Source organism: Cynocephalus volans, chromosome 14 (genome assembly GCF_027409185.1).
Source record: "Cynocephalus volans isolate mCynVol1 chromosome 14, mCynVol1.pri, whole genome shotgun sequence".
Lineage (NCBI taxonomy): Eukaryota > Metazoa > Chordata > Mammalia > Dermoptera > Cynocephalidae > Cynocephalus > Cynocephalus volans.
In genome coordinates, this window is record NC_084473.1 from 30,757,333 (window position 1) to 30,783,347 (window position 26,015).

At 35.0% G+C, this 26,015-nt stretch overlaps 1 protein-coding gene across 3 annotated transcripts in view; it reads left to right on the forward strand.

The window, feature by feature from the left end:
- Positions 1 to 26,015, forward strand: part of BIRC6 (baculoviral IAP repeat containing 6) — a 244,234-nt gene that overhangs the window by 64,505 nt on the left and 153,714 nt on the right. For 2 of the 3 annotated variants that reach the window (XM_063078978.1, XM_063078979.1), the window contains exons 11-23: positions 4,267 to 4,416; positions 6,909 to 7,134; positions 9,343 to 9,503; positions 10,554 to 10,643; positions 11,286 to 11,417; positions 13,365 to 13,543; positions 14,535 to 14,668; positions 15,143 to 15,304; positions 15,390 to 15,521; positions 16,151 to 16,248; positions 17,878 to 18,025; positions 18,892 to 19,025; positions 23,848 to 23,994. In XM_063078978.1, the coding sequence (XP_062935048.1) occupies positions 4,267 to 4,416; positions 6,909 to 7,134; positions 9,343 to 9,503; positions 10,554 to 10,643; positions 11,286 to 11,417; positions 13,365 to 13,543; positions 14,535 to 14,668; positions 15,143 to 15,304; positions 15,390 to 15,521; positions 16,151 to 16,248; positions 17,878 to 18,025; positions 18,892 to 19,025; positions 23,848 to 23,994 (1,893 nt within the window). The remainder of the gene's footprint in view (positions 1 to 4,266; positions 4,417 to 6,908; positions 7,135 to 9,342; positions 9,504 to 10,553; positions 10,644 to 11,285; positions 11,418 to 13,364; positions 13,544 to 14,534; positions 14,669 to 15,142; positions 15,305 to 15,389; positions 15,522 to 16,150; positions 16,249 to 17,877; positions 18,026 to 18,891; positions 19,026 to 23,847; positions 23,995 to 26,015) is intronic. The other variant, XM_063078980.1, reaches the window with a different exon arrangement.

Consider the following 26,015-nt stretch of genomic DNA (forward strand, 5'->3'; position numbering starts at 1 on the left):
GCCAGACTGGTGGTGATGAATTCCCTTAATTTTTGTTTGTCTGACAAAGATTTTATTTTTCATTCCTGAAGGATAGCTTTACTGGGTATAATATTCTTGGCTGGCAGTTTTTTTCTTTCAGTACTTTGAATATATCATCCCATTCTCCCCTGTCTTGTAGCATTTCTATTGAGAAATCTGCAGTTAGTCTAACAGTATTCCTTTATAAGTGACTTGATGCTTTTCTCTTGCTGTTTTTAGGATTCTCTCTTTGTCTTTATTTTTTGACAGTTTGACTACAATGTGTTTTGGAGAGCACTTTCTTGGGGACCTTTTTGAGCTTCCTGGATTTGGATGTTTGTATCTTTCCCAAGACAAGGGAAGTTTTCAGCTATTATCATTAAATTTATTTTCAGTATCTTTTTTGTTTTCTTCTCTTTGGGGAATTCCCATAATTTGAATATTTGTTTGATAGTATATAAATCTTATAAGCTTAGTTCATTTTCTTAAAACTCTTTTTTTTTTTTGGTCTTCCTGGGTCATGTCAAAAACAGTTGGCTTCAAGATCAGAAATTCTTCTGTGTGATCTAGTCTGTTGAGACTCTTGGTTGTGTTTTTTATTTCATTCAATGTATTCTTCAAAGATTTCGGTTTGATTTTTTTTTATGCTATCTATCTGGTAAATTTCTCATTCAAATCATGAATTGTTTTTCCAATTTCATTGAATTGTTTGTGTTCTCTTGTATCAGTGAGTTTCCTTAAGAATATTTGAATTCCTCCTCTGGCTAGTCAGCAATTTCTGATTCTTTGGGAGCATTATTTTCTTTCTTTGACGGTGTCATTTTTCCTTGTTTTTTATGTTTCTTGTTTCTATGCATTGCATCTGTTGGAACAGTCACCTGTTAATATTGTAGAAGGCTTGCGTGGGAAAGGACTTTGACCTGCAAATGTCTTTGGGTTTTGATTGAGTAGAATAGAGGCCACTAGATGGAGCTGCAGAGAAGGGGCCCTGCCAGCCCTGTCTTGGGCCATGGGCAAGGCTGCTAGGTGAGGCTGCAGAGAGAGGGGCCAGTCAACCGCTTCTCAGGCAGTGGGGGAGGCCACTAGACAGGGCTTATTGGGGTGAGGAGGGTGGGCAACCAGCCACTTCTCCAGCATTGCGCGAGGCCGCTAGGTGAGGTTGCAGAGACAGGGCCCAGCAAGCATTTCTTGGGCAGTGAATAAGGCTGCTAATATGGTGCTGCAGAGAGGGGGCCCTGCTAACCACTTCTTGGGCAGAGTGCGAAGCTACTATATGAGACTGTTAAGGGCAAGGTCTCATGGCTGCTCCTCTGAGAGGGTATGGATTCGCTTTACTTCCACTGGTCTGGGGGGTGTGTTCATTAAGGTAGGTATCCATGAGCTGTTTTTCTGGGTTTGAAGCTTGGGCAAACAGAACTTGGTCCACTGGCTGGTAGTGGTGGGGGTCGGGGAATGTCTGCCTGTCTGACCCCTGGCCTGGGACTTGGCGGTTTGTTAGTTCAGCAGGCCTGGGTTTGTCTTCCCAGACTTGCAGAGTTGGGGTCACACTTGCCCCTGGGTCCAGGCCTCATCCCACCAGTGGCCAGGGCCTTGAAGCCTCTCCTGTGAGTGAGTTGGGATGACTGCAGAGCCTTAAGGCTGGGGAAGTGCATTGGCTTCTGGCTCCTAGGGCAGGGCTTGCTCCTGCAGTGGCTCTGGTTTCAAGGTGATGCTGTATTTCATCAGCTTGGATTAGGAGGGTGGGGTTGGGGAGTGCACCGTATGTGCTCCTGCTCTAGAGTGATGCAGTGCGTGTATTCTAGGCAGTTCTCCAAGCTTGGCTTCAGGCTTGCAGGAGTTATAGAATCTTCTTGCAGTAGGAACTGCAGGCCTCTGTGGTGAAGATGGAGGCCCTCTGCTTAACTTTTCCTCTTGCAAGGGAAAAGGCTCTCCTGTGCGGATCCTGGTGGTGGAGACGTGATGGCTGATGCCGTTTGCCTCTCTCCCGTCTCTGTGCTGGCATCCTGAGCTTTCATGGTCCACAGGGCTCTCTCACCAGTCTCCTACTGCACTCCTGCACTCTTCTCCCACAGACACTCCCATTGATATTTAGCTATCCATGAGTTGTTCTGGTCCCTTTTTGTGAGAGGAATGAGCCCTGGCCACCTCTAGTCCACTGTCTTGTCCCGCCTCTCCACTTCTCAGAATAATTTTTGTTTTTCCTTTTAAAAAGAAAACTGGTTTTATACTTCATATGTGGGGGTATTTCAATAATATATTGTTGAGTTTTGCTTGTTTTTTTGCCTTATAAAAATGGTATCAAACTAAGTAGTTTGAGGGGACTTGGTTTTTACCCTTTCATATTTTTAAGATTACCCGTTGTTGGGAAAATATAAAAAATTGGTCAGGGCCCCTCGGGTGTTCAGGATCTGCCCAGTATCTGGTGTGGGCGGGGCCGGCGGGCATGTTGAGACTCCGCCTTTCCTTTCCAACCGCCTCTGCTCTGGGCTGTAGCTACTGCCCGAGGGAGGTGTTTTGGACTGTTATCTTAGGTATAAAGGACTAACAGCCGTGATGCAAGAAACTTCTAGGGGACGCTCCGGGAAGCCATATTAGGTCGGCTGATCCTAGCTCTCTATTATTTCTTCACCCACGGTTCCAAGGACCTTTTGCTATTACCTAGCTCGTAGACCTGCGTGTGAAGGGTTTGTGATCCAGTCTGGACAACGGGGCTTGAGGGGTCTGTGAGACCTAGCTCTAGCTTTACACCCGTTTTGCTGTATGTTCTATAGATCATTTAATTTTCACTTTTACATAGTACTTAGTACTTCTTTGTGCAAAAAACCCACTTACAATTTATCTGTTTTCCTGTTAGTGGACATCTGGGTTGTTTCCGGTTTTTCTGCTGTTGAGTTCTGCTGCTGTTAACATCTTGTGTAAGTTCCCTGATGCACATATGTGTAAGAGGCTCCCTGGGGTATTCTTAGGAGTAGAATTGCTGACTCATGGTGTGTAATTCTTTTTCTTTCTTTAAATCGTGGCAAAATACACATAACAACGTTTACGATTTTAACCATTTTACAGTGCACATGTAGTGGCATTAAGTACATTCACAATGTTGTATAACCACCACTATCTATTTCCAGAACCTTTTCATCATCCTAAACAGAAACTCTGTGCCCATTAAACAAGTGTGCCTAGGCTTTTATTTTCTGTTGTGCCTCTCAGGTCTCTTCTACATAGACATGGAAGCTTTTAGTTGGCTGGGAATGGTGTTGATGGCTTGTTCTGTCTCTGGTCTTTACTGCACAGGTGCACAGCCTGTGATCAATGTGGGTTATGTGGAGAGTTTACCAGACCCTGTGTGCTTCTCTCACTTATAATCCTGGTTAAATCCCTAGTATTTCTAGTGCTTTGCCCTGGACAGGATCATGACCTCAGGTAGCAGACCTCTTTGTTCCTCACTGAAATCACATTAAACTGAAAATCAAGTGAACTTCCTCTGGAAGTAGCAGCATATGTGCTGCTTTTTATGGCATGCTTCAGCCTGGTTGAATGACAGTTTTGTCCAGCTTTATAGTTGCTTTTCAGGAAGAGGATTTATCATCCTCATTCTTTCATGCTGGAAGTGACTCTTCAAATACTCTTGTTAGAATATACTATTATCTATTGATTTTTTTGGTCTTAAATATTTGCGAAGTTTGCTGTCAGTTTTTTTCTGTGACAGAGATAGGAGAACTAGAAATTTGAAGAATTGCTTTCATTTCATTGTGAGTCCTTCAAAAATTAATAGTACAAAGGGTCTTCCAAAAGTTCACAGAAAGATTCATATTATCTTTTTAATTCTCTTTTTCCACGAACTTGTATTTGTTTCGTTTTGTTATTGCTAGAATTAGGAGATTGGGCTGTTGATCCCAGTTATCAGTGCGTCAGTTTCCTTATCTGTGAAATGTCCACAGTAATAGTTTCTACTGCAAGGGTTTTTGGTGAACAATAAACAAAATATTTAAAGCAATTGAAATAGTGTCTTGCTCATAGTAAGTAGTAGACAAATACTTATTTTCACATACGTTTATGTATTTGTCATTTTCTTCATTAAAATGGCTTTCAGTTTTTCTTAGCAATTACATTTCTAAATTCTTGGTGATATATCACTTTTGCTTTCCTTATCTGCTTATCAAGTGTTATTAAAATAAAGTTTCATAACTAACTAGTATTGCATTTGAATATTGAGTGTTTACCCATTTTTCATGTTATCTATGTTGATGGGATTTTACTACATTATAGGTGGTGAGCTTCATTTTCTCCAAATTGGAGGAACCTGTGATGACATTGATGAAGCTGATATATTAGTGGATGGGTCTCTTTCTAAAGGAATAGAACCATCTTCTGAAGGTTCTAAACCTTTATCAAATCCTTCAAGTCCAGGCATTTCAGGTATGATATGAAATTTTTAAGTGATTTTTTAGAGATGCAAATTCTTGCACTATTAAGTTTTCTGAGACTTTCTTATGTAATCTTAAACATTATTTCACTTTTTATAATCAACTCTTGATTGTTTTGTTGGGAGAATTCATTTCCTTGTTCACATTCTTTTACAAGGGTTGTTATTGTATATTCATCAATATTTTTCTAGTAGTTGGAAAATATTATAAACATTAAAATAAGAAATGATTCTCAAGCTGATTCTGAACCTGTGCTAGGGTAATCAATACTGGTGAAATCACCTAAGAAGTAAAAAAATTTCTGCAATTAAGGAGCTTTTAGTTTAGTTAGGGAGGAAAAAAATGAAAGAGAGAAGAATTCGTTAAGTGTAAAATTAGTAGAATGGTTAATATTTTTAATATTAGTATTGTAACTGAAAACCAAAAAATATACTCTCATTGAGGTAGTATATTCACATTCACATTGCCCCAGATAGGTTTGTTTGTATTTGTTTGTTGTTTTTGCCTTTTTCCTCCACCCATGTTCTATACTATCCTCCAGAGCCATTTTTGCAAAAGAAGTAAGAAATTTTTTTTTTTTAAAGATGACCAGTAAGGGGATGTTAACCCTTGACTTGGTGTTGTCAGCACTACGCTCTCCCAAGTGAGCTAATCATCCATCCCTATATGGGATCCAAACCCGTGGCCTTGGTGTTGTCAGCACCACACTCTCCCGAGTGAGCCACGGGTCAGCCCAAAAGAAGTAAGAATTAATGATAGTTTGTTACTTCCTGCCTAAAAATCATTATTTACTTTCTGGACATTCGTGAAATAACTTTAGTTTGACTCTCAGTATCCAGTTACTATAAACTTTTCATGATTTCTTAAGTATATAATTCAGTTTCATGCTCTTTACATGTTGCACCAAGCTCTCACCCTCACCCTTTATACCTAAAGCTAGTCTTTTTGTGTTTCCAAAGTGTTGTTATGTTTTACTCTTAGCGCTTACTACATTTTATGCTCTGAAATTTAGTAAATCTAAAAGCATTTAAAAGAAGTTTAGTGAATCTTTAATGAAAAGTGTTTTAAACTCAAACATATTCCAAATAGAAATTCCTAAAGTTGGTATTAGATCTTCATGGATAGTTATATTTGGACATTTGATCATTCTTCCTTGTACCAAAAGCAAACTTTTAATGATTACTAGTATCATATATGTTAAGTTTAGTGATTGTTTCTTAAGGATTACTAGTGTAATATGTGGTTATCTATGTCAAGGTTTCTCAACTTCAGCACTATTGACATTTTGGACCAGGTTATTTTTTGTGTGGGAGTATTATTAGCAGCATCTCTGGCTTCTATCCACTAGATTCCAGTCTCCATCATGACAGTCAGGTTATTTCCAGATGACTCTTTGTAGGCAAAATCATTCCCCAGTTGAAATACAGAAATGGCCTTTCTGTAATTAATCAATACTTGATTATCTTGGTTAACTGTACAAGCTAATGTACTTTGGTATAAAAAGCTAATGTACTTTTCATATTTTGTAGGTTATTTGTAGAATGGAGAAGAATTCTCATATAAAGTACATAAAAGTACTTTTTAGTAGAGAAAAGATTCATTAGATTATAAAGAAATAAATAATGTAAAGAAAGGACATTGACATCATGCTATTAAAGTTTACAAACAGTATTTAACACTGTTTTAATCAGATATAAAAGAGTCTAAACCTTGAGAAAAAGATGTAGTTTTGAGTAAACTTATAATAATTTTATAGAATTTAGGTTCTATATAAAACATTTTATTGTCGTTTTTCTTTGTGAAAATATTCTAAACTTACCAGATTTTATTTTAGTTTTTGTTTAAACATATTATTGTTAATCATTATGTCTAATGTTAGATATTTCACAGAGGTGAATAAATGTATTTGTAAAAGAAAACCAATCTGTCTGAAGCAGGTGGTTACTGTTGTAATACTGGTATGTGTACAGAATATTCTTCACTGCCTTTACTTACATTCTTTACTTTAAAAATACTGCTTAATTTTTTAGTTTGTAAGTATTTATTTGCCATCATGTAGTTTTTGACTGTTTTTAAAATTTTTTATTGATTATAAAAGGGCATGTGTTATGTACTTTTAGCATTTTATTTTATAAATAACAAGCTCTAACAGTTAATTATTGAGCTCTTTAAATTGCCTTGCATTTTAGTACCACTATTTTTGTTGCCCTTATTAACATAGGGCCAGTTAAAGCTCAGTAAGACAGATTGGGTTTGGGTTTCTCTAACAGCAAATAATCTCTTTATAATTTGAAATGTTCAAGGTGAATTTTTCTTCTGTGCTGTTTATTCAGTCAGTGCTAGTTACTTTAGTTGTGTATAGATACCTGAATTTCACTTACGGGATGTTTGAGAAGTGTTGCAATTGAATAAACAAAAAACATAAATTCAAATTTCTTCTTCTTCTTTCAACCTATTTCAAATACTGCATTCACTAATGTTAAGGAGTTGATTTATTGGTGGACCAGCCATTCACCCTTGAAATCTTGACATCTCTAGTGGAGCTAACCCGCTTTGAGACTTTGACTCCACGGTTTTCAGCTACTGTTCCTCCATGCTGGGTAGAAGTTCAGCAAGAACAGCAGCAAAGGAGGCATCCTCAACATTTGCATCAGCAACACCATGGAGATGCTGCTCAGCATACTAGAACGTGGAAACTACAGACTGACAGGTAAAACGTTTTTCCAGAATATTTAATTTTATGTTCATATTATATATTGGTTAGAGACAACTTAGAATTCCTAGGTAATATTACTGTTTCTCCTAGCTTTTACATATTATCTTTGTTCCTTCCATTTGTCATCTTGATTTTGGAAATTGCTATATTCTTATTCTTAGTTATAGGGTAAAATAGAGTCATCTACTATTGCAATTAGACTGGTCACTTAGTCATTTTTGAGGGTTGGAATCTACTTCCAAACTCCTGTTAACATTGATATTTTGACTTCCTCCCATGAATCATGAATGTTCTTAGTGGCATCTAGAATGGTGAATTCTTTCCAGAAGGTTTTTAATTTACTTTTCCCAGATCTATGAGAGGAATCACTATTTATGGCAGCTATAGCCTTTTGAAATGTATTTCTTAAATATAAGACTTGAAAGTCAAAATTACTCCTTGATCTATGGGCTACAGAATGGATGTTGTATTAGCAGGCATGAAAACAACATTAATGTCCTTGTACATCTCCATCAGAGCTTTTGGGTGAGTAGGTGCATTGTCAATGAGTAGTAAAGTTTTGAAAGACATCTATTTTTTGGAGCAGTGGGCTTAAAATACTCAGTAAATCATGCTATAAATAGATGTCTTGTCATCCAGGCTTTGTTGTTGCATTTATATAGCCCAGGAAGAGTAGAATTAGCATAATTTTTAAGGGCCCTATGATTTTCAGAATGATAAATGAGCATTGGCTTCAACTTGAAGTCACCAGCTACATTAGCCCTTAACAAGAGAGTCAGACTGTCCTATGAAGCTTTGAAGCAGGCATTGATTTCTCCTCTTTAGCTATGAAAGTCCTAGGTGGCATCTTCTTTCAATAGAAATCTGTTGCTTAGTGTAGCTAACTTCATCAGTTATGTTAGTTAGATCTTCCGGATAACGTGCTGCAGCTTCCACAGCAACATTTGCTGCTTCACCTTGCATTTTTATGTTATGGAGATGGCTTCTTTCCTTAAACCTTATGAACCAAACCTCTGCTAGCTTCCAGCTTTTCTTCTTCAGCTTCATCACCTCTCTCATCCTTTATAGCATTGAAGAAATTTAGGGCCTTGCTCTGTATTAGGCTTTGGCTTAAGGGAAAGTTGTGTCTGGTTTGATCTTCTATCTGGACCACTAAAACTTTTCTCCATGTCAGCAATAAGGCTATTTCATTTTCTTATCATTGGTGTGTTCACTGGAATAGCACTTTGAATTTTCTTCAAGAACTTTTCCTTTGCATTCACAACTTGGCTAACTCTTTGGTTCAAGAATCTAAGCTTTCAGCCTGTCTCTGCTTTTGAAATGCCTTCGTCATTAAGCTTGATCTTTGCTTTAAAGTGAGAGATGTGTGACTCTTCCTTTCACTTGAACACTTAGAGGACATTATAGGGTTATTGATTGGCCAGATTTCAATATTATTGTGTCTCAGGGAATAAGGAGGCTGGAGAAGAGGGAGAGAGATGGGGGAATTGCCAGTTGGTAGAATCAGAACACATACAACATTTATTAAGTTTGCAGTCTGATATGGGCAGTTTGTGGTACCCCAAAACAATTACAATAGTAGCATCAGAGATCACTGATCACAGATCACCATAACAGATATAATGATAATGAAAAGTTTGAAATATTGTGAGACTTACCAAAGTCTGACAGAGAGACCTGAAGTGAGCACATGCTCTTGGAAAAATGGCACCGATAGATTTGTAGGATGCAAGGTTGCCACAAACCTTCAATTTGTAAAAAAAATCTGTGAAGCACAATAAAGCAAAGCACAATAAAATGAGGAATGCCTCTATATGGAATTTAAAACCAGAGAATGGCTATATATAAGACATACAAAAAGTTGTGTTTAAAATGGAGGTTCCAGGACCGCATGTGTAGATCTAGGGTGGGACCCAGGAATCTGCAGATAATTCTGACACACGATAGTCCACACTTTGAGGAATAAGGGTTTATTGGTATGTACAAGTCTGAAGACAGGTGTAGATTCCTAAGGTAAGATCATTTATTGTCCTAAGTTTAACCTCTCCATTGGGAACTGCTTATCTTTCTTGATACAGTTGAGGAAACATTTTTTTGTTGGAAGCTGCAAATAAAAAAGTAGGAGGGTAATATTAATGATAATATAGTTATGGCTGAAGAAAGATTTTTGCCTTATTTAGCTTTTTCCCCCTTTTTTGACAGCAACAGCTGGGATGAACATGTATTTGAATTGGTTCTACCTAAAGCTTGTATGGTTGGACACGTGGACTTCAAATTTGTTTTGAATTCAAACATCACCAGTATTCCACAGATACAAGTGACACTGCTGAAAAATAAAGCTCCAGGCTTAGGGAAAGTCAATGGTAAGACTGGATCAAGATTTATAGTTAAAGATTTTATCTTGTGGTTGGTTTCTTAAAAAAAACTTATTTTCACCGTGACTGTCTAGGTTTGATGTCCCTTGCCTGCTCTACTTTTTGTGATTTAGAGTCAAAAAGTAGGAAACATTTTAGAGAATGTTTTACAGCTTTTTAGTTAACTCGGTAATGTTCAGAATAGCATAAACTTGAATAATTTAGTCATGCTTTCTTGGGGAGTGGGATTACTTCCTTTGTGAGTCACTTTTAGCATTATTGGCTTTATGCCTTTTTTTCCCCCTAAGAGGAGACTTGATTTTGAAAAAAACTCTCATGGCAAGTTATATACTCTTAAAGTTAAGGGAAGCCAACATTTCATGTAATGCCAGAAACATACCTGTTTTTATTTATCTTTCTTACAAGTTCAGAATTTGATGTACTGAGTCATTAAAATAGGTTGTACAGTCAGCCACCAAAAAAAACATAGTAGACATTTAGCATGGTCGGAACTAGATGTTACTTCTCAGTGTTTTCTCTTTAATAGATTAATTTAAATGTCTTGGGATAATTTTAGGGTAAAATGTCAACACCAGAGGTTCAAACACTAAAATTTGAAAAATTTCCTGTGTCAAAAATTACATGTATATGTATGTGTTTGTGTATTTATGTGAGTTTGTGTTTATGTATGTATTCTTGTGCTTCATGACAGATTTTGCCTTAATTAGGTGTAGGACTTAGGCATCAGTATTTTTAAAACTCTGTAGGTGCTTGTACTATGCAGCCTAGGGGAAGAAATTTTAGTTGCCAGCAAATTATTTCTTTAGGTGAATATTTATTACCATTAAAAGAGAGAAGAGTATATAAAACAATTAGTTGAATCTAATTTTCTTCCTCTCCTGACAACCATTTGGTAGCATCATAGTAGTTCCTGATTTAACAGAAAATTTTAGATTTTAGGCACATAAATCATTGATAATAAGCAAAATTAAGTTTACTAATATTTTTATCCTCTAGAAACAGCAGTAGATAGGCAGATCACCTTTCCTTTGTCTCCAGCTCTTAACATTGAAGTGGAACAAAATGGGAAACCGTCCCTGGTTGATTTGAATGAAGAAATGCAGCACATGGATGTAGAGGAATCACAGTGTGAGTTAAATTACAGAGCTGTTGTCCATGACAGTAAAAGGACTAGTGGTTCAAATGCATCGTGTTGGGCAAAGATTTCCTATGGCTTGCAAAACTTGGTTTTAAGAACATGATTAAAAAATAACCTATAATTCTGCTTTGGCAATATGCTTTAACTTTCAGCTCATCTTTGTGAACACAGCTGCTCTAATAGTTGCGTTCTTGTTTTTTAATGCCTTGGAATTTGAAATCAAGTCATGGTTTTATAAATTTTCTGAAAATCAAGGTGAAACATAAAGTAATATGGAATGGAAAGCAACATATTATTTCAGATAATGGATTATAGTTTCTTAGCATGACAATGTATTTGTATTTGAACACATTCTTTTTTTTTTTTTGTCCTTTTTTCATGACCGGCACTCAGCCAGTGAGTGCACTGGCCAGTCCTATATAGGATCCGAACCCGCGGTGGGAGCGTCGCTGCGCTCCCAGCGCCGCACTCTCCCGATTGCGCTATGGGCTCGGCCCTGTATTTGAACACATTCTAAGTATGGTATTTTGTGTGGTGTTATTATATATAAATGGGATGGGAATTTGCTTACTAAATAGTACATTTTGAGTAACAAACTAATTTAAAGGAAAATTGTTTGTTTTTCTTTTCAGGTCTTAGATTATGTCCGTTTTTAGAGGATCATAAAGAAGACATTCTATGTGGGCCTGTATGGCTTGCTAGTGGCCTTGATCTATCAGGGCATGCTGGGATGTTGACGTTAACAAGCCCAAAACTTGTTAAAGGTGAAGTACTATGTTTTGTAAAAGCAGAATGAATAATACAACAGTTGTATAAATGATTCTTTAAAAAACCAATCTCAAAAAAGTAAACTATTCTTTTGTTTATGCTTTCATTAGAAATTCCATCAATTTCCTCGTAGCTAAGGTCATTTCCTCTCATAAGTAACTTTATGGTTATTTGATCCTACTGTTCGTGACATGGAGGTCTCAGTGCTTTTTGAAAAAGCATATAGAAATAGCTACAGGGTGACGGTGTGACATAACAGCGTTCCTCCAAGTAATCAGACATTAAATTCTGTCATTTTTACCTTTCCAATCAGTGTAGAGTCCCATGTCATCAGAGTGTTTGTTGTGTAGTTATAATATCTTCCCTTAAATGGGTTTTTATAGAAGAGTTTTGATAGTATCAGATACAGTGATTTGAGTTTCATAAATAAATGCATATTATAATGAATGTGCACTTAAAAATAATTGGCTGTTATATAGATAATAAATTGAAATATGAGTAGTAAGACTTTTTCAACTTGTGTATTCCAGGGATGAATAAAAAAAGCCAAGAAACAAAATGCCTAGCTTAGTTGTTGAAGAAATTTGGAGGTGGGGTGGGGTTTGGAAATCCTTTTCCAAACCAAGAAAATAGTTGAACATCTGAATAACAACTTTTTAAAATTTACATTATTTTCATTATGTTATGTTTGTCCACATTCACACATTTCCATTTAGTTGCAGACATAGTATAAATATACAAGTTTTATTGGGCTTTTTTTGACTATATCTCATTTATTCATTAAGTTTTTGAAACGCTGTGATGTGTTAGGCTTCATGTTGTAATACAGTGGTGAGCAAAATCTAATAAAAATCTCCTTTCTCATATTGTTTAGAATATTAATTTTGTTCAGTGTGTGCAAAACTTTAATTTTTACATGAAAATAAAGTGTTGGTTTTGACAAAATGGAGGTTAGAATTATATGGCATATATCTGAAAAGCCTCAATAAAGTGAAAGTATTAATTTTCTTAGAATTTACCAAGATTTATTATTTTTCTCATCAAATCATCCCCCAAATCATTGGATCTGGAGAAAATGATTGCTAAATTTTTATGGAAGAGTGAAAGGATGAAACCAGCCAGAGAAATTTTGAAACAGAATATTGTGAGGGAGAGCCTTGTCAGACACTAGAACATAGAATAGTATTGCAATAAGAAGAGCGTAACAGTGTAATGCTAGGACAGTAGGCAGGTAGACAGGTGGTAAACAACAAAGGTGGCTTTTGCAATCGTGCAAAGATTTAATATCTGCTAAGGCAACAGTAGATTAATGATTTGCTGGAAGGTATATTAATTTGAGGGTATTTTTGCAATACCTTTCATATGTGGATTGCATAGAATGATCTCAATTTAGTTAAAACAAGATAAAGCACCTAAGTAGTGATAATAAGTATGTATTGAGTGTGTGCTTTAGTTATAAGTGTTTTAGTTAACTCTGAGGTGCAGGTACTATTATTCTCATTTTACATTTGAAGAAACTGAACTACAGAGAGAGGATGATTTGTCACATGCCTAGTAAACTACAGAGCCATTATTCAAACCCAGGTATTGACTCCAAAGCTTGTGCTTGTTAAACTGTTAATACTGTAAGGCTTTTTATTTTTCTGTAGTTGAAAACATTTCTGCCTTTAAAATAAATAATGTCATTGGAGAAAAACATGCCAAATGTTTATAATAGTCCAATTTCTATTTTATGCTGTTTATATAACTCCTGTACTTTTTGTTAATTGCTACCAACATATGAAGGTTGTTCAGCCATATTATATACTTAAGCAGTGTAATTTGAAAATTCTGACTTAGTGTACTTTTTGTGGAGTTAATTATTTGGCTTGCTCTATGAAGATGAAAAACAGTTTACTTTTTTGATGATTCAATTATTTATTCCATTGTATGCCACTCACTAGGTATGGCAGGAGGAAAATATCGTTCATTTTTAATCCATGTCAAAGCAGTGAATGAAAGAGGAACAGATGAGATTTGTAATGGTGGTATTCGTCCTGTAGTAAGACTTCCATCCCTAAAACACCAGAGTAATAAGGGTTACTCACTTGCTTCGCTTTTGGCAAAAGTTGCGGCAGGCAAGGTATGAAACTGTTATTTTTGAACAATAACAATGCTGTTTAAAACATTGTGGATGAGATTTGATACACTGTTGGAAGTAATATGACCCTTCATTGATGTTTTACTTGACACTTGGTTTGTTTGCATTTTTTCTTTGCAGCAACTTAAAAAATGTAATTAAGAAGAAAATGTTTTGAGTTAACTTTAGACAAATTATCTAGCTTTTATAAAGTCTATTTAGTAGGAAGTATTGTTAGCAGATACTTCCCTTTATAATTGTTTTGGGCCATAGTACTTATTTCTTTACGTATGAAAGTTTTTTCTTATGCTGGACTGATAACTCACACACTCTCCCCCTTTTATTTGTGGTAAACATTGGGAAGATGTAGGAAGAGAAATTGGGGAAGTAATTTTAGAGATATATTCTAATCTTCATGGTTGATATTCTACAACTAGCTGTGTACCATGCAGGCTCTTCATAATTGTCTTATCTTGGATTTTTCTGAACTCTGGAGGTTTTGTTTCTTAATCATTATTCTTCATAAGCAACAATGGCAGCAGTATTAGTAACACCAGTTATCTTATATTTGTCAATTTTTCAAGGACTTCTGTGTACTTTATCTGATTTAGTCCTCGAAATAACTGAGATAGGCAGAGTAGGTGCTATTATCTCAATTTTTTTATATTGAAAGTGAGTGAACCTTAGTGATTGGGGAGCTGGCATATCTCATGTAGTGTATAAATGCTATACCTGGGAATTGGACTCAGGACTTTAATTTTATAATCTTTAGTCATTGGATTTTTGCCTTTACTATAGTGACTATATCTTTCTTTTTTCCCTCCATTATAATTCTGGGATGAATTAGTCATTAACTGAACATGACCATAAAAGCTATCACTTTGAGATTTGTTTTGATAATCATAGTTCAATTATTTTTCTTTATTTTACAGCTTTAATAGTAAATATTTTTTGTTTAATTTGTTTGGTCAATTTTTAATTTTTGTATGTTTAGGAAAAAACATCCAGTGTTAAGAATGAAAATGCAAGTGGCACCCGTAAATCTGAAAACCTCCGCGGCTGTGACTTACTTCAAGAGGTCTCAGTAACTATTAGAAGATTTAAGAAAACTTCAATTTCTAAGGAAAGGTAGTCTTATTTCATTCTTGTGCTATTCTTATAGTAATAAAAGTACAAAACATACCAACATACACAAAAACATTTAAAAATCTAACTTTTACCTGAAAGTTTTTGTTTCTTTTTCATTTCTTTTAAGTTGTAATCTTACTGAGGATATGAGTTGTCTTTGAACTTCGTTGGTTTATCTTATCGCTGGTGTCTAAACAGTGCTTGTTAGATACAGGAATAGATGAAGAAAGAAATACACATGATTTGAAGTTATGCTCATTCTTCATTAGATTATAATACATTATTGTAAACTTCATTTCTTCTAATACTTTCTGCAAATGAAGTACTCCAGATATACTCTTAAAAGTTTGTTTTAATAGTTGTGATATTCATGACTTAAAATGAAACATTACATGACCAATCAGGTTGTGGTGGTAGTTTTAGTCTAATTGCTATTTTGATTGGTAATATATTTATTTTGCTTTTTTTTTGTAGAGTGCAACGATGTGCCATGTTACAGTTTTCAGAATTTCATGAGAAGCTTCTTAACACTCTTTGCAGAAAAGCAGATGATGGCCAAATCACAGAACATGCCCAGAGCCTTGTATTAGATATTCTGTGTTGGTTAGCTGGAGTACATTCAAATGGACCTGGAAGGTTAATAATTAAGATTTTGCTCACCACTGATGATTGCCCTTTGGATGTCATGGATGAGCCTAAAATGTCTGCTATTGTCTTGCAGCTCAAAGGAAGGAAACGAAAGCCTACTTTCAAAAACACGAAAATGTCTTTCAGACATCGTACGTGTGTGTTTCTTTGAGGCAGGACGAAGTATAGCCCATAAGTGTTCCCGATTTCTTGCCTTGTGCATTAGGTTGGTGTGTTTTTAAGTTGAAAGCATACTTTGTAGGTGCACCTGCAATTTAGTGGGTGATATCTATAGTGTAATTTGATCCTAATTTGAATGTATGTATAACTTAAGAGAATTTCAAAAGTTGATGGAGAGTTGTTGACATTCTAAGAAAGAATTTTGGGTTTGTAGGGCAAAATATCATGTTAAATAAGTCTGTTAGGCTTCTCTGCCTATCAGTAGTGGCTTAGAGAATTTGGTAATGGGAACTCTTCCCCTACTTTCACTCCTACTCTACCTGGTTGTTCTTTCTTCACCAGAAGCCTTGTTCCCTGTTATATAACAATCTTACTGGATCTTTCTGTAACATTTTGGAGACCTTTTTCTCTAAACCCTGAAGCTTAAAATATCTAGGAAGTGTTTAAGAGCTAATGGTCAATATTGACTGAAACTGCTTGTTAGCACTTTTTAGTAAAGGTAATGGTTTAATGAATAAGAAAATAGTTATAAAGGCAGTATAATCTGTCCCTGTTATCTTTTCTTGTAATCAGTATGAATACATTTTAAGGATTTTAAAATACTACATCAGGTTTAGGGTTGAATTTAGACCTTGAGTAATATTTAAAATTTTTTTCTTGTAAAATTTTTTTCAGTAATGGCAAATGTGACCCATGTCAACCAGGATTTGGATCTGTTCTATTGAAGGCTTTACTTGATAATATGTCATTTTTGCCTGCAGCAGCAACTGGTGGTATGTAAAATTAGTTTAATCACAAATAGCTATAGTTATAGGGAATATCTCCCAAGTATAGTTAGGATTACTTAGTAACTATTTTTTCTCTGTTATTCCCTTTTTTTCCTGTAGCTTTTTTGTAAGGGGTTGATAAATTGTGGTTGAGTGGACATATACTCTCTGTTCAATAATATTCTTAGGAAAGGTTAGTGGGACAAATATCAAGTCATCTTAATCTATACATTTTTCTGTATTTCATTAAAATCATTAAATTGTTTGGTTGTTTACTATTGTAGATCAGATGTCACAAACCAAAATTCCAGCAAGTGCCAAGGAAATGACATAAATAAGTAAAATGGTCCAGGTGTCATTGCACGTGCATATATTGTGTCTGATGGTAGGGACTAAGGCAAACTGGAGTTCCTTAAAAAAGGGGTCAGTGGTCTTTTCAGTGCCTGATCACTCTGTAGAAATACATTTTAAGAATAAATGTAGTTGTCAAGTAGGAATTTAGGAAGCAATTCCCTAAAATAGCACATATATAAGGTAATGAAGAGTTTTATGATTTTTGCTGTCTTATGCTGTTACTATCAAGGGTTACTAATTTGGCTTTTTAGATCTAATGCTATTTTTTGTAGACATTTCTCACAGTTTTCTGTTTTTATAAATAACCAACCCATTCTATAGGTTGCCTTAATGAGATGTATAATTTACAAGAAGTTTATCTTTGTGTAAACCAGAAAAAATGCTTGATCAGAGTTAGTTGGTAAATGATTATTTTATCATTATCTTAATTTAAGAAAAGGGTCTATTTATGTTTACCTTGAACATATATTGACTGAAACTATTAACTCTTATGTAGAGTAGAACATTTTGGATTCAGTTCTCACTGAATAGTCTCTGATGTTTAAAACAGTTTCTTGAGGATAGTTTTAGAGGTAGGAGGCTTAAATTCTGGGGTGTACTTTGGTAGTTAGACATCTCAAGTTTTATGAAAGAATCTTAAAATACACCACCATGATCATCTTTTAAGCCATGTTGGTCTGTATATAACTGGAAATATAGAATAGCTACAGTGTATTCACTTGCTAAAGTGTGCTATATGAAGCTCACTGCCATCCAGTGTTTTTGAAAATTTTAGTACAGAAGAATAGTATTCAGGAAGGATGGCTCAAAGGACCACTTTTCCAGCTATTCTAAAATGTCACTGAGGGTCATCTCAAATTATTGTACACCTAAGTGCCTAGGTTGACTTGATATACCTCTGTCCAAAAAAATGTTTGAAGAGGCCGGCCCGTGGCTCACTTGGGAGAGTGCAGTGCTGATAACACCAAGGCCACGGGTTCGGATCCTATATAGGGATGGCCGGTTAGCTCACTGGCTGAGCGTGGTGCTGATGACAAAAAAATGTTTGAAGTTTAGTGTGAGACTAAGCCTCAAGATGTGGTTCATATTGTCCATGTCCTCTTTAATCTCTCCAAGAAGTTGGTCTTTCTTTGTAAGTTGCCCTTAAAGAATTTCTTTCCAGAAAAAGGAGGCATCTTTGTAGCAGAAGGAGGTATATTGATAAACATGTAATCTGAATTTCTCTTTGTTAAAGAAGGAAGAGGAAAAACAAACATTTATTTTTATTGCTGTTGTTTTCAGGTTCTGTCTATTGGTATTTTGTCTTACTGAATTATGTTAAAGATGAAGACTTGGCTGGGTGCAGTACAGCTTGTGCATCTTTGCTTACTGCTGTGTCCAGGCAGTTACAGGACAGGCTAACACCAATGGAGGCTTTACTTCAGACAAGGTATTTTAGTATACATAGTGACTAATAACAGGGGACTTTCTGGGTATGATACCACCTTTGCATAAAACTGTTATTAAATATATGTTTAAAACACTGCTTTCTTGCAAAAATTTGTTTAATTTTGCTTTACCTTTTCCCAGATGATATTAGTGTAAGGTTTTCTTTTCCTCATTTTTTGTGAGGTTATTCCACTTAACAATTTGAGAAGTCTTGAAGATGTTTATTCAGAGGGCTAATTACTCATATATTTAATACTTAAAGGTGGTGTTCTGTCTAATGGAAGAGGAATTTAATGTGATCTGTTTCTCTGTTGTTACAACTTTATAGGTGAAATTATGTAAATTATGACTGCCCTTAAGTAGTATTCTTCCATCTTCTGGTTATGTTTCCAAAACTTTAACATAATGAATTTAAAAATAGTAAAAGGTTAGATTTGAGTTCTTGCCTGATTTTCAGCATATAAAGTATGATATTCCTTTATTTAGAGCAGTGATTTTCTAATCATCGTAGATTAGAATTTTGATTTTGATGAAATGTTACTCCAAGCCTTTGCACTTTCTGCTGTGTCGTTGTAGTGATTGAAGGGAGAGATGGGTGCCTGATATCTCTTCCCTGCTTCAGTCTGCAGGTGGCAGTCTTAGTACATTAGCTACCAGCTTATTTAAATCACATTTGTTTAGTCTCTGGACAGTGTCTTTTGGAGTATAGATTACAGGGAACACAGTTGAGATTCACTGAATTTGATGGAGTAAATTTGGTTAGCATCTCCTCTGCCCTGTTAAACTGCTTTTAAAACTCAGTAAATAGGTAATTTGTTAATTAGATGGCTGACAGGAAAATTGTTAGTATGTCATTTTGTTTTTCAGATATGGATTATATAGCTCACCATTTGATCCAGTCCTCTTTGATTTGGAGATGAGTGGCTCTTCTTGTAAAAATATATACAACAGCAGCATTGGTGTCCAATCAGATGAAATAGATTTATCAGATGTCCTTTCAGGTAGTGACTTCTATTAAAGAAATTTCTGAATGTTATATCTTGGATTTAAGTTACCATTTGACTTAATATATTGTAGTTATTACATTTTGTCTTTAGAGTATTAAAATTCTTTAGACTTTAACCTTAACCTTAACATCTGTGAATCATTAAACTATTTGCCTTAATTTAACTTCCCCCTTCTCCCTCAAAACAACAACAGCGTATTAAAGTTATCTTTGAAAGGCTGTGGATTTGTTTTATTGCTTTTCATTTTTGTTGTATGTCACTATGATTTTAATGCTCATAAGAGACCATTTAAAATTTGATTTATTTGTTGTGGACTTTTCAGTTTTATTTGATGTATCTTTGCCATCTCTCTAAAGTCAAAAAACGTGTTATATTTTTCAAAAATCTAAAATTAATGTATCTTTATTATAATAAGTGAGGGTGCAGAAAGAAAAAATAATTTCCTGCATCTGCTATCTCTCTCCTGGGGTAGGCTTTGTACACTTACATGCATCCTTCTACGCATTTCTCAAGAATGTGTTTTTAGTATTCTGTGTATAACACTGCTTGTACGGTGTTTTCAAGTGCTGGAATTTGGTGTTTATTTTCATCAGATAAAACAAAGACCATATTTTTATTTTCTTCCATCTAATTGCACTTATTGCAAGTGTTGCTCGTAATCCAAAAAGTTAGAAAATTTATTAGCAAACCTGTTAAGATAATTACCATATTAAGTATAAGTAAAATTTGAAATTTAATCTGTTTTATTTATTGTAGACTAAATCATGAGTTGTGAAAAAAGAAAAATGGAAAAAATCAAATATAGAAATATAAATAGAAGTAAAATGCCTCAACTCCAACTTTTTTCAGACCCTCTTAGATTACCATTGTTGTGTTTGTTTGTTTGTTTTTTGAATGCTGGCTGATATGGAGATCTAAACCCTTGTCCCTGTTGTTATGTATAACACCATGCTCTAACTAACTGAGCTAATTGGCCAGCCCCTTGGTTACCATTGTTAACTAGATGCTTAGCTATTTAGACTTGTTTGCTATACGTATTCATTAACATTTTTAATGAAGAAGATTACACTACATGTACTAGTCTGTCATTTGCTTTTTAATGACTTATGCTTCTTTGAGTATGTATTACCCCCTTTATTTGATGATTTAGGCTCTGTTTAATTATGCCCATCTCACCACCTTTGGTCTTCTCTACCCAAGTGACACATCAATTAGCCCATTGTAATTTATAGTTGGAACTCAGGAGAGGCTATATATAAATGCCTTCAGTAAACCATAGGATATGAGATTTCTTAGGGTGAGAGTGTAAGGAGAAGACCATAAGGCTCAAGCCAGGCTCTGAGGCAGTCAGGTTTGTAAGAGCAGCCATACACAGCAAAGAAAATCCAGAAGCAGTGACTAAGAAATCATACAAATGTCTCATCACCTTATTCCTTATCATTCGTTAGTCCTTCTGCAGCATTCCCTTTCTCAGTTAAAGGCATCACTAGCACAAGACAGAAATCTGAATGAAATCCTTGGTACCTCTATCTTTCTTATCCCTCATATTGAGGCTATCACCAGAACCTACCTATTTTTCCACTAGTGTGCAGTGTATTTCAGATTTGCTCACTGTCTTACCTCCTGTGATCATACAGTTACGGTCCAAGTCACAGTTACCTTGAACCTGGACTGCAATATAGCTTTTGAATTGGCCTTCCTGCATCTGTTCTTGCCTCACTTCAGTACATTGTCCACATTCCAGTGAGTGCTATCTTTTTTTCAATGCAAACCCTTTCACTTTACCTCTTTTCATGTCTTTCCATTACTGTGAAGTTCACAGTTTCTAGTATAGCATATAAAATCCTGTTTGATCTGCCTCTCTTTCCCTTGCCACCTAATCTTGTGCCATTGCCCCTTTTAGTCTTAGTGTCCTTTCTTTGGCCCAGTGATTCTCAGAGTGTGGTCCATGGAACTCCTCAGGGTTCCTTAGATCCTTTAAGGGAATCCATATTTTCATGATAGTAGAATATTATTTGCCTTTTTCATTGCATTGACATTTGTACTGATTGTGCAAAAGCATGCACTGTGCACTTGAAATAAAAATATGCTATTTTTGAATGTCCTTGATGAAGCAGTAAAAACCATTAATTTTATTAAATTTTGAACACTAGAGTACACATCATTTAAAAAAATATTCTGTAATGAAATGCAAAATATACATGAAGCACTTCTGCTGCAAGTTGAAGTACCATGGTTGTTTTAGGGAAATGCATTTGTGCAGTTGTTTGAGTTATATGTTAAACTAGTTGCTTGTTTCATGGAATGCCATTTTTATTTACATTAGGCTGACAGGCAAACTACACTCATTCAGACTTGGTAATTTGGCAGATATTTTCTCAAAAATGGATGAAAATAGCCTGTCTTCTGGAGAAGTTGGTAGTATTTGTTGCCAATGTAAAAAGGAGAGCATTTAAGCAAAAATTAGAATTTTGGAAAACTTGTGCCTTACACAGTAAGCTTGACAGCTTCCAAATATGTAAAGACTTTTCTAATGGGATATGTTGATATTAGTGAGTATCATTTTCTGACATTATATAATGAAATGTGTCAACATTTGGAAGATTTGTATACAGTGATGAACCTGTGTTTTCCAAATAATGCTTGATATTTCACCATTGTGCATAGGTAGAAGATTCCTTTAAAGTACAAGATACACCAGTTGATCTTAATGTAACATTGTGAGAAGTTCATTGATAAGATTTCAGATACCACATTGTAACTAATCTTTAAGAATCTAAATCTTTAAATTTAGATTGTAACTAATCTTGTCATGTTTTTGAATATGCAAGACTATTAAAATATTTCTTTTCCAACTACATGTTTGTGTCAGACCAGATTTTTTTATGTACTTTTACCAGATTGACATATTTCAACACATTGAATGCAGAAGCATAGAATCCAGCTATCCTCTGATAAGCCAGATTTTAAGGAGATTGCAAATAGCTAAAACATTGTCACTCTTACTAAATTATTTTTGTTTTAGAAAATGGTTATTTTTTTATTACATTTTTTGGTGTGGCTGGCTGGTATGGTAATCCGAACCTTTGACCTTAGTGTTAGTAGCACCACGCTCTACTGAGCGAGCTAACTGGTCAGCCCCAGAAAATGGTTACTTTTCATCAAAATATGCTGTTTCTTTTAACATCTAATGAGTTTATTGTTATAAAATGAATTAATATTTAAAATTTTCTCATCTTAAAATTTCTGCTATGGTAAATATCAGTATATATACAACCAACATAAAGGAAAACTTTTTAGGGTTCTTAATATTTTAAAGATATGCAGAGGGATCTTAGGATTGAAAACTGTTCCTCTGTCCATATTTTTCTTTCAATTCCTCAAATGTGCCCTCTTCCTTTCTACTGCTGGGATCTCATTCATGTTCCATGTTCCTGGATTTTCCCATCTCGAGGGAGTAAATACATAGAAATCTCCTGTTCTTCCCATGAATCTCATCATTTCATCAGGGAAGCATTTTATTACCCTGTGACCTTAGAACTGATTTCCCCTGTCGTTTACATTTCTCTTTAACATTGTACTTTAAAAAAAAAAAAAGTTCAGATATATAGTTGGTTGTTTAATGCCTAGTAACCACTAACACAGAATAGAAGTTTCAAGAGGACTGGGCCTATCCTTTTACTCTTTCATCTCCCAGGTCTTGTGTTGAGTAATGTGCAATAAAACATTTTCTTGACCTCCACTGAGCCACCAATGGGACGATGGAGAACAAGGTTATGACAATTTAGTCTTGCATTGATAGTTCTTGAGATGTTGATGACAGTTTTTGTATCTCCCCATTCTTCTCATCCCTGGATTCTATTTTGTCTCTAAATGAATTCTGTTTAAATTAGTGCTAATTCTAGAAAACTTGGAAAGTAGTAAAAATAATCCTCATCCTCCCAAACCACATGCACAGTCACTGTAAATTCTTTTGTATTCTTCTCTCCAGTCTTCTTGCTGTGGTTTTATTGTTTATGTAGTTGTAACAACGTGGTTTTTGTTTAAAAAAAAAAAAAAACTACTTATATTATCTTAGTGTCTTATATTTATACAGTTGACATCATGGAATGTATTCTGATTTTATGCATAATTAACAGATTGGGTTATAGCTAATGTTAGTAGCTGGTTTATTATTTTCTTCTCCCACTTAAAATTTAGGAGGAGGGAGAGGGAGGTTGGGGATAATTGGGTGGGGACACGGGGTACAAATGCAATTTGTGGTAATGGGTATGCTGCCAGTATGAATCTGGTCCTCACATCATGGGCACAAGGGGCGACAATCAGCTTTGTGTCTCATGAATATTCATAACCAATAAAAAATAATAAAATAAAATTTAAATCACTCATTACTGAATGTAAGTTTCAGTGTTATAGAAAACACTTAGTCAGGTTTCTTATTAATGTGAAGGGCTGCCAAGTTGCTTTTATGCAACTCTGCTTTTGTAGCAAGGAAACTAGTATCTCCTACAGATATGTATATGTCCATGTGTGTACATATGAGAGAGAAAGCAAATGTAGCAAGATGTTGCTGAATCCAAAAAAACAAAAACAAACAAAAAACCAAAAACAAATGCTTTCAAGATTTAAGAAAAAAAAGAAACTAGTATCTCCTGTTTTTTGAGTTTTCTTAATACCATGTCCATTGTTGAAACACTGTGTAAGGGTTGTACATTTATATATGTTTTGATTAAAATTGGAATAGGTATAATTGTCAGTGTGACTGTTGTCTTTTAAAGATTATCTTCACATAAGTCTTGTCTTTTTTCTGTATTAGGAAATGGAAAGGTCAGTAGTTGTACAGCTGCTGAGGGTAGTTTCACATCTCTCACTGGACTTCTAGAAGTTGAACCCCTGCACTTTACTTGTGTGTCAACTAGTGATGGAACCAGAATAGAAAGGGATGATGCAAGTACGTTTACTGGTATATACCTTCTTTTATTATATATTTTTACAGTTATAAACAGCGATATGTAAGTATTTAAATATCAGTTTATAATATGTGTAAGTTTCATTGCTGTCATGTTAAATGGAAGCTTATTTATGGGAGGGACATTTTGGGGAAATATCAGAAATAGTTTTGTATTATTTTCTGAGTCAACTCATAGGTTATTGTTTCCCTCACCACTAGAGCACTGTCTTATATCCTTTTGTTTTTATGTGTGTGCATTTTCATAAACTTTTTAATTTGGAAAATATCAAACATAATAGGAATAGAAGAAAGAGTAAAATAGACTCCATGTTTTCATTACCCAGCTTCAACAATTTTCAGCTGATGGCTAATCTTGTTTTGTCTATACTGTGTGTATTTTTGGTGTCATAATGTTTTTTCTTGCATTTGAAGTAAACAGTATATTTGTTGTGATATATTTGAGAAGGCTGAGATAAATAAAGAGGGAATACTATTTTCCCAACTAGTTTAAAGCATCTTTGGATATCTGAGACCTATAGGAGTGTGTTGAATATGTGGTGTTGTTGATGTTATAAATAAATAATTGGAGTTGTTATAGTTAAGTATTGGTATGTGGTTTAACATCTGTATTACGGTCACTGAGGAGTTTTTGGATATTGTCTTAAACTTATTCTGCATTTGGTGGTTTTGTGTAAGTGGGTGTCTTTTTATTGTTTTCAACAGTTTAACAGGAGCAGAAAAAAATTTCCATAAGAAGTCATGAAAGATTTAATTTTGTACCTGGCTCCAGAATGGCATGGAGTTTTAAAAGGAATTTATCATTTCTTTATTTTAGTGCATTTTCAATTCAAAATTGCCTTATATCTTCTGATTGTAGAAGTAACCACTAAGTGAAATTCATAATTTACATAGTAAAGATGAAGGTTTTAAATTAAAATCTAGATTCTAGAAGGGTCAAAATTAGTTTGTTTTTGTTGGACTGTCGTAGTCATTTTATAAAAAATTTTACACTTAACACTGGAATAGTAATATGCCATGACAAAAAAGTAGAACTTTCAGAAGATTTGAGTTATAAATGAGGCTCTTCCCTGAAACTGTCATGAAATTAAGTATCAAGGATTTTTATTTTATTTAAAGAAAAATGTGGTTGAATGAATAATGCTTTCAGAAGGTATAGTTCTTAAAAGGTAAAAAAAAAAAAGATTAGGTTTGAAGAAATATTTCTTTACACTACCCACCCGTTTGCACCCTCCTGCAAAGCAAGCAGTGGAACCAGTTTCTTGTCTTTCCAGAGGCAGTCTATGCATATACAAGCATCACCTCTGTATTCCATCCAGCCTGAAACCACCATCAGCAGAGGGGTTTTTATTAAATGTTAGAGGAAAGTTCTGATTAGTGTTCATAAGGTGCTGAAAGATGACTATAGACTCAACTTTGTTTCCTTTTTTGAAACACATTAATATTACGAAGTACAATACCCACACAGAAAAGTGAACAAAAAAATTGCATAGCTCAGCAGTTTATCATTACACAGATGTCCATGTCACCACCAACTAAGTAAAGAAAGAACATTTCCAGCACCCTAAAAGGTCATGCCCACTTCCAGTTATTTCTCCCTCATTGTCTCCAAAAGGTAAACACCATCCCAACATTTATGTCTTGATTTTTGTTTGGTTCATTGAATAACCACTTAATCATGCATTCATGAACACTGTTTGGTTAGAATGTAATATAAAATTGTATGCATGTATATTTTTTTTGTCTGCTTTCTGTTCAATGCTGTGATTATGGCATTAATCCATATCACTGCATATAGACAGCTGGTTCTTTTTCATTGCTGTTTAGGACTAGAGAGTCTGAATAAGACACAATTTATTTATCCACTATTGATTTGTATATTGTTTATTTATTTATTTATTTTTGTCTTTTTCGTGACCGGTACTCAGCCAGTGAGCGCACCGGCCATTCCTATATAGGATCTGAACCCGCGGCGGGAGTGTCGCTGCGCTCCCAGCGCCGCACTCTCCCGAGTG